Source organism: Pimephales promelas, chromosome 14 (genome assembly GCF_988280905.1).
Source record: "Pimephales promelas chromosome 14, fPimPro1.hap1.1, whole genome shotgun sequence".
Lineage (NCBI taxonomy): Eukaryota > Metazoa > Chordata > Actinopteri > Cypriniformes > Leuciscidae > Pimephales > Pimephales promelas.
In genome coordinates, this window is record NC_142782.1 from 21,478,742 (window position 1) to 21,487,913 (window position 9,172).

Sequence of the window (9,172 nt, forward strand, 5' to 3'; positions counted from 1 at the left end):
AATTTTGTGGTGGTGCGATCATGCGGCGAGTCAACGCCGCCACCTAGTGGATATTATTACTATAACATCAGCACACACTTGAATATAGAAGGTGGTTATTTTGGCATGAAAAGTCATACGTAAAACACATAGAATGTATTGATTTTTTTTAATATATATTATGTCATTAAAAAACCAAACACATTCATTAAATTAACGTAGAACAGAGCAATTTATTCAGTCTTTCACATTAAAATACTTCTGAAACCCTTTCAAAGCCTGAAAACATTGTGTCACACCATATAGCAAACTTGTAGGCAGAAATTAAACAATGGAATAAAAGTTACATTAGTTTAATAAAAAGGAAATTTCCGCAAGCAATGATTATAATATTTAAAAAGATTAATTCCGTCTGTTTGGGATTTCTCAGAAGACAAGTTCTGATATATTATAAGTAGACTATTTAGCTAAGTGCATCTTTCTGCTAGAAATTGCTTCATTTACAGTCACAACAGTCAATCATAGAGTAAACTTTTCATTGTTCATATTAGCCTTAAACTTTGCCTGTTATCATCATTATTGTTAAATCATTGACCCTTTTAGAACTTTTTGTTTATCCGCTTGGCCAACAAGAGACATCAAGACACAACTTTGTGCTAAAACACTTGTATTTAGAGCTAAATTTCCAGACCTAATGTCTTATTTCACAAATAACTATCTTCCCTAATGCTACACAATATGTGCATTAAAAAAGAGACCTACTCATTTGACAGCAGCTGACCAAATATGTTTATGTTTTATACGGAGAATAGCAGGGAGAAATGAAGACTTTTAAAATATATTCATACATCTTCTTTGTGAACAGAATATACATTTCTCCTGCCTCTTGTGGTGCAGATATATTACACTCTGACCCTTCCCTTCACCTATACATGGAATCTCTGGCATGCATGAAGAGTCTAAACAGCATCAATACAAACAAATAAAACACAACTAACACAATCTACAAAAATAGAAGCCAGTAACCATTACAACAAATACCTGTTTATCAGTGAACCTCACTGAACACATCTCGTCTTCTCTTAAACACAGTATACATACATTAATAATAATTGGTGGTAATTGATTAATTGCAGTATTGCAATGCAGCAGGTGAATATGAACTACAGCATAAAGTGCATGAGACCCCCCACTCTTCAGACTTTGATTTAACATGACATTTTACTATAATTCTAAGGTTTGAGGTTTATGTAATCCAAAAGTACTGGGCCTAGCTCCCGGAGATCTACTTTTCAGCTCATCAAGGTCATTTCAATACTACATGTGTTAGAGCAGTGGAGCTAAACTTTGTAAGAGGACATGTCCAGAAACTGTGATAGCACATTCAAATGTTTCAGATGGCAAAAGTATTTACATATATGACAAGCTGATATGTTGACTGTGTTCTCATATGAATAGATAATGGCATTTCATAATACTTAATATGTAAATATTATAGCCTGCTGATATGTTTGAGCCAGTGAATTTAAAAAGATAGTAAAGGACATGCTTATTTCAGCCATAATTTTAAATTTGTTTCAACCATGTCCAATATTTAGATGCATATTTACAGGTTAAAGTTGCACTAAGGGGGCATTTAAAAAAATGGATACAAGTCAATAGTTTACAAGTCTCATTTCTTGACTTGAAGAATGACAGGATGCATGATTATGTTGTTGCTGTCTGGCTGTTTAAGGACTGTTGTTGTGGTGCTGGCCTGCTGCACACTGCGAGTAATAGGTCCTCCTACTCTCTCTCTCAACCTCAGAGACAAACGGTCCTCTCTTCTGGGCTGTAGCTTTACGTCACCCACGCCCTGTTCCATTTTTCTACCTAAAACATGTACCCGAACACCCGGCTCCTGAGAATTAACCTGAGCAACCGAAGAGAGGACTATCTTGCCTTTTTTACCCGATTGAACCACAGATGTTGACAGAATGGAAGATCTTTTAAGTCTAAAATCCTGAGCGGTATCAACTGCTGCATCTTGCTTGATGATTTGACTCTTTGTTATTATTTTTGGCCCATGGTTTGACCCTTGTGGCTTTGCACTCATATTTGAAATTTGTCTACGAAGGCTCCCGTTGTTCTCCTGAGCTGAAACGATACTGAGTGTTCTTTTCTTGGAGTTTCTACTGGCCGGCCTCATGGGGCAGCTAAAAGCTACATGTTTCTTTAAGCTAGCATTGTATGTGAACTCCCTGCTACAGTGAGGACACGCAAAAATGTCTAGGTCATCCTGAGCAAAGGCCTTTCTCAGACCTGCAGGTCTGCCCCTTTGCAACAGCTGAGATTTCTTCTTATTCAGGAGACTCATTTTTATTTTAACAGCCGATTCGTGAAAGTTCATTTTTTTCAGTTGCCCGACCTTTTGAGAGAGATTCTGCCTACTATTAACAATCCTTGCCGTTGACAACACCCCATTTTGTGCTTTTGCAAACTGCTTAAGGGGTATAGGGTTCTTTTTAGGAGTGTAGCGCTTTTTGTCACTAGCATTAGCACAGGCTAAGATGTGCTTGTGCAGTTCGGGCATGTTGTCAAAGCTCTTACCACACTTGGTACAACGAATGGCTGTGCTAAACGTCTGAGGGATGTTGTGGGTGGTAAAGTTGGTGGCTGATGCAGCCGTCATCCCAGTTGGCGTTCGATTATGGTATGGAAAAGGAGGTGGTTTGAAACTTGGGTAGTGTTGATTGATGCCTAGACGTACATCTGGGCCTTTTGGTTTGACCCCTCCAGATGCCATGATTTTTATTGTTGTAAACAGCTCTTCAGAAGTGTCCGAGTTGTCCAAGGCATCCTCCTCTGCTTTTAAGGTTATGTTGTCAGATTCTTGCTTAATTTCTTTCATTGGAAGGCTTGGATCAGTCATGTCAGTTTTGGGACTGTTATGGTTTTCAGGTCTTAACTTGCCATGTACTACTTCGGTGTGTGAACACTCTTGACCGGGATGGAGATCTCGTTGATGCTGCTCCAAGTTGCAGAGGAAAGCAAATTCCTTGGAACATGTTTTACAAACATAAATTTTACCAATGCCATGATAACTGGAACGGTGCTCCAGCAAACCTGTTTCACTCGTAAACAACTGTACACAAAATTCACATTTATAGGGCCACTCCCTAGAGTGTTCACCAACATGTTGGCTGAGAATCTTCATGGACTGGAAGGGCTGTTCACAAACATTGCACATAAAGTTCTTGCAAAAAGTATGCAATGGTGGTAATTCATCTTCAACTGTGTTTTCCTGCTTAGAACAATCAGAGGACTGGGCTTTGTCCTGTCCCTCTTCTTTGCTCTCTGCTTTTACAACACAAGTGGAAGCCGTGAGGGTCGGTGTACCATCTGTAGAGTTTGATGACTGCTCTATAGAAACCGACTGTGTGGGTGGTTCAGAAAGTAGGGAGCTGTCTAGACTGAGAGGTTGCGGCTCAGATACACAAGGTTCTTGTTGTAATGCATCGACAGGTATTTTATCTGAGAGGCAATGAACAGAATTAGCTTGGAGAGCTGGGAGAATATTTTCTGTAGATTGCAGTGCAACTGTATACTCAATAACAACAGTGTTTGGAGGTAAAGTCAAGGATGTGATGTTGGTCTGATTAACAGGCAGAGATGGAGAAAATATCTGTGTGTCAGAAGCTAATACAGAATCTACAACCAACGTTCTTTGAGCTAGTTCACACACGGCAGGATCAGCAACCCAGTTAGGGCCTTGTAAAGTCAGAGAAGGGGCTGCAGGTATGAGGCTCTCCAGACCTACAGGAGCAGAGGACACCCAATCAGGGATTGTCACTTTCAAATCATCCTGTGAGAGATGTACAGGATTATCAGCACAGTCTTCTACAGATGCTGTGGGTGGTACAGTGTCAGATACCAGGAAGGTTGAATGGAGAGTTTGAATGTCCTGATTGGGTTCCACAGTGGGAGTTGATAGAAAGGATACAAAAGTTGGAGATGAAGAAGATGAACAGTGACGTGAAGGGACTGGGGCAGTTTGTTGGATACTGACAGGAGTGAGCAATGGAGGGGTTAAATTGATTGAGGCAGGAGGAAGAGCCAATTCAAACAAAAGCTTTTCAGGGTTTGGTGGACTTGCATCAGACACTGGCACAACTGCAAGGTTTGTTAGGTCAGGAGCACTGACGACACCTGCAGCAGCTGAATCTTCAACAGAAGGATTGTCTACCCCACCATACTCATTCATAAGCACCTTTTGAAGCATACTAGAGTTAGGTTTATTCTTCCTCAAAGCAGGCTGAGTGAGGTAGACTCCAGTGGAGTCACAGTCTAAACTCTTTCCACTAATACTTAAGTCCAAAATGGACTCTGCTAAGACTTCACTGCTGTCTCGCTTACCCACAGATTTGGAGAGGTCCAATGGCTGTTGATTACAGGAGTTTCCTCCTGTTCTTGATACAGAGCAGTCCAATGGCAAGATCTGTTGCTGCATTTGAGCTCCATCAGAGCTGTTTATGGGTAAATTTAAAGGGTCAATTTCTTCATTGCCCAAGAGGCTCAACTCGCGGCTCTCCGACTTTGACATCTTGGCATTTGTAGAATCCTGATCTTGATTTTCTACATTCAGATCAGGGGTTTGCTGTTGTGAGCTGGGAGGGGAGGTTGTCCTTCTCTTAAATCTAGTTGTTGTTGCAGGTAAAACAGTCAGGGATAAGGGAGGACCCAGGTTGTGGCCATCGGCAATTAACGCAAAAGACTGATCACTGCCATCCTGATTCTGCAGGAGCTGCTTGAGTTTGGGAGACAGATAGACAGTTTTTTCCTTGTGAAAGGCAACTGTCTCAATGCACTGAGGTAAATGAGCAGTGACCAGTGGAGCTCCAGACCCAGAGGACAATGTTAAAGATGACAGGGAAGATGATGAGGTACTCAAGATGGATTCAGACTCTAATTCTGTTTTTATTTGTGGGAGTAAAGGTGGGGTCGACGTTCTTCTTTTGGCTGAGGATTGTCCAGACAGGTCAGAGATGAAACTGCCGTTACTGGTTTCTAATTTAAGAGCTTGTGTAATTTGATCTGGACTGATTATAACAGCATTCAATCCAATCACAGCAGAGCCCCCAGAATTCATCTCAATCACCTCACAGTTACTTACAGCACTCGTCGAGACAATTTTCCCATCTATGTAGAAGCTGAGATTCTCTGAAATATTACTGGAGATGTCAACCATGTATTCCTTTTCCTGATCAATGTCCTCTGCACAACGTGGGTTAAGAGTCTGACAGTCCTGTGCTGTCTCAACAAGCTGCTGTATTTCAGGTTCTTGAGTGATTTTGACCTTCTTATAAACTCCTCTAGGAAGAAGCTGGCACTCGTGGATCCTGCGCTGGTGTCTCCTTAGGCTAGTATGAGTCCTAAATGCTTTTTTGCAATACTTGCAGAAGTGTGAGGCTTTGAAAGCATGGTTTTTAACATCCCTGTGTTCACCATCAGCTGCATTAATGCACTCGTTTGGCTGTGGGTTTTGTGATGCTGTTTTCAAAGGATCACCACTGCCAGGGACATTCTGACTAGCAGTGCAAGTGGCAATTGTGTGATCATTCGTCTTCCTATTACTTTTTTCATGCCTTTTCTCATGCCTCCGACGACTAAAGAGCGTACTAAAGGTCCTTCTGCAGCGATTGCATTTAAACCGCTGTGTGTGGCAGGTTGAAAGAGCATGTGTTTGTATGTGACGCTGCAGGCCTTGACTACTTGTAAACCTTCTCTCACATCGAGGACAGGGCAATTTACCCTGGAGTTTAGTACTATGGTCAAGGTCAGCCTTAGTGTCATTTATAGGCAAATCAGTCCAACAATCCTGTTTTATTATTCCAGCATGCTCATGGTCACTTGCCTGACTGGCTTGATTATGATTAGCTAGATCTTGGGACACAGAATGGCTTGCATTCTGGAACAATTGGGTGTTTTGTTTGTCTTTGCAATCCATCTTCTCATTGGTTCTTTCTATCTCTCCCCTACTATGAAGTGCAGCTTCATCAGAGTAGTCATCTTGAACCTCAGGTTGCTGGAGAAAACCCGCTGATGGCATGCTATGTTTTTCCTCTTCCACAACTGAAATATATGAATATACCAGTGACATAAGGAAGAATTTTTCATTGATGTATGATTGTATATACCCTGTGCAATCTTTACCAATGAATGTCAAAACATTTCTAAATGAACAAAATGAAGAAACATTTTTAAACTTACTGTCATCTGATCTGCACATCTTCCTCATTGCCCTCGCTAACATTTCTTCTTGGGGATGTAGAAGAGCCCAACTGTTGGCTGAAGGGGAAAATGAACACATTTTTTGACAAAGATTTAGTTTTAGAATAAGGCACGCAAAGACAATAGCCTAGTAATTTAAAAATAACAAATCCATAAGAGATATATCTCTATTAATTGCATACTTCAGAATTTATGTTTGTGTGAAAGATTAACCAACTGGGTGACAGAGAGTGCAGTTGCTGATTCATTGCATGCTGCAATGTCACTCTTGTCTGACATCTTAAAATAACCTAGGACCCACGCATACGTATATACTAATAAATGCATTCGACGTGTCTGAAAATGTGTAAACAAAGGATAATCAAATCATCATCATCGCAACTATTCAAATGAAACAAAGGTGGGCAGTAGAGTTCATTACTGAAAATAGTTTTATTATATTAAAAGCATATCTCGATTGCTATGACCTTAGAGAAATATACATATGTTGGAATTACAATACAACAAGATTGATTGACTGCAATTTTATTACTATTGTAAATGTCACTGTCATTCTGGGGTTACAATATTATGAGGATGACAAGTTATGATTTATGATTTGATTTGTGATCATGTTAATACATGTAAAATTACATGCATCTGCTATCATCTGAATCAGAACGCTCTATATCAACACATTTTCAACTGCATGTTAAAAGATCCTTAAAAATCATGGCTGGCCAGGCCGAGAGGGTTGAAACGCAACTTTTCAAATTATTGCCACTTGATTGTACAAGATTGCACAAAATAGCACCTTGTGTACATTTTACACAATTCTGAGAATGTGATGTCTATTATGTTTTCTAATGGTATCTGTAAGTGGTGAGTTGGTAAATTAAATTACCACTACAAATACAAGCACAAAATGTAAAAAAACAAAAACAAAACAGGAAGTGAAATCTTCATGGGTTCATTTGTAGCATACCTGATAGACGATGGAGGTGTGGGTCAGTGGGTGGGGTCAGATAAATTTACCTAAACTAATATTGAATAATCTCATTTTAATTCTCAGGATCACAGGGCGTCCTGGTAAATAGATAACGTATCAATGTCAACACAATGGCAATAGGCACGAGTCTTTGTCTATGGTGCTCAAGAAATAACGTAATGCACCCATAACTGCCGCATTCCAGCTGTACATTTGAGGCGGATCGATTTACCACCATGCAGCAGATGTTTATAATATTTTCCAGGCCCTATTCGGATTTATGCATGCGTTCAAATAATTACGCAATTGCACAACATAAATGCATGCTGTCAGCGAATAGGTTCAAGTGTTAAAGCGGGAATAATCGTCTAAACATGTCTATTGTACAGTCAAGGCGCACATGTTGCGGGTGTCTGACAGCCCTTTAAATTTGAAAGCTCGGCTGGCACTGTCGCTAAGCGCAGACGGGAAGGTCACGGTCAGAGACACACGCTTCACGTTTAAGTGTTTTGACATCCATTAAGTTAGTACGCCTGTATTTCCCTGTGAGCTTTACTACGTTATTACTTACAAAAAAAAAAAATCATGCGCGCTTAGTCCCGGTGCTAACTCGCAGACAACATAAACGAGATTGACATAGCAAAACTTCGGCAAACCGTCTTATGCCATATGATTTTGATTAGGTATGCCCTTTTGGTCTCTGTATTAAATTGGCAATACCTGTGTATTGCTTACCAGCTTTGTTGTGACGCCTCGCTGCTTGAGTCTGGTGGGCACGCGCAGGACGGACGCTACTGCAGACTGCACGACTGAAAGGCGCATGTGCGAGATCTCATGCACCTGTAGTAGGCTACAGAGTACATGGAATATTACACGCAAAGCAAAAGTCTCTTTTATTATTAAGTTATGTGTAATTGTAATGTGTCAGTTTATTGATTAATTATTTTGAAAGAATAATTAATTATTTTTTATTAATTAATTTTTAAAATTCTGATCACGACAAATATATATTTTCCCATTTCCCAAATGGGCACATGGACCATAAAATAGCTAGCTATTTTCAAATATTTTCAGAGAGAATGTTTTATTGACTAGCCTAGAGATCTTGAAAATATTGTATTGTTGTTGTAAAAAATACGTTTTTTTAAATTCTCTCAGAAATGTAAATGCAACAAAGCACTTTTAAAAAGGAGATTATAGGCCTACTAACAACATAGTATTAAATGTATTAAAAAGAACTCTGTATTATCCACCAACTGAATCTGAAGGATTGTCATTAATAAAAAATAATATTACTAATTTAATCATGAAATTATTTATATTATGCTATATGTATTGTGCTCAGTAAAAACTGCATAAACAAAATGTAAAATCTTTTATGAAACAGCTTGTTTTCATGTGACGTCACGGAACTGCGTGGCGCTAAATACAAATGGAGGACAGTTTCGCGTTGTTTATGGTTACTTCAATCGATCAAATCACGAGGTGTTTTTATCGTGTACCAAATGTTGTTGTTCATAAAGGGGGGAAATGCAAGAAATTGATTGAAAAACTCTGGAAAAATGGCTTGCAAAACCTACGTCTGTCATCTGCGGTCGGGAGGTGCCAAATGGAAAAATGCCCATGTGTAACATTAGTGATCACTTCATCAAAGGTGAGTTAATACAACTTAAGTGGCTGTTTGTGTAACGTGTAACATTTCCGAACTTTGAAAAGTCAAAGTATGTCTGTAAAACCAGGTAGTTGCTGATATCTACCGCCTCGATGGCAGGAAAATATTCAATTATTCAGTTGAAAAATCGCTCCTCTTCATAACGTAAGGATCACGTTCAACATATGTTTGATTTTTTGTTTATATGTTTCTCTTGTAATAGCGTGTAAAGTAGTACAGTATGGACTTTCCTCCATCTCTTCCATTGTCCGCTTCACTCCCTGCCCCCATGTGAATTCAGCACA

At 39.5% G+C, this 9,172-nt stretch overlaps 1 protein-coding gene across 2 annotated transcripts; it reads right to left on the minus strand.

Moving 5' to 3' along the window:
- Positions 1–192: 192 nt before the first annotated feature.
- Positions 193–8,061, minus strand: prdm2a (PR domain containing 2, with ZNF domain a). Of its 2 annotated transcripts, none has more exons than XM_039678630.2 (3): positions 7,952–8,061; positions 6,229–6,306; positions 193–6,090 (listed from the first exon to the last, which is right to left on the minus strand). In XM_039678630.2, exons 2-3 carry the CDS (start codon positions 6,269–6,271, stop codon positions 1,652–1,654), a joined length of 4,482 nt encoding a protein of 1,493 aa, XP_039534564.2. In that variant the 5' UTR covers positions 6,272–6,306; positions 7,952–8,061; the 3' UTR covers positions 193–1,651. The 2 variants fall into 2 exon arrangements, with proteins under 2 accessions (XP_039534564.2, XP_088975704.1); XM_089119578.1 differs by lacking the exon at positions 7,952–8,061 and adding an exon at positions 7,214–7,880.
- Between the last annotated feature and the right edge of the window lie 1,111 nt (positions 8,062–9,172).

Excerpts from the sequence above, each read along its gene's own strand:
- prdm2a (XM_039678630.2), bottom strand. The coding sequence starts at position 6,271 with ATGTTAGCGAGGGCAATGAGGAAGATGTGCAGATCAGATGACA. Across the intron at positions 6,091-6,228 it reads GATGTGCAGATCAGATGACA|TTGTGGAAGAGGAAAAACAT; the intron begins GTAAGTTTAAAA and ends CATATATTTCAG.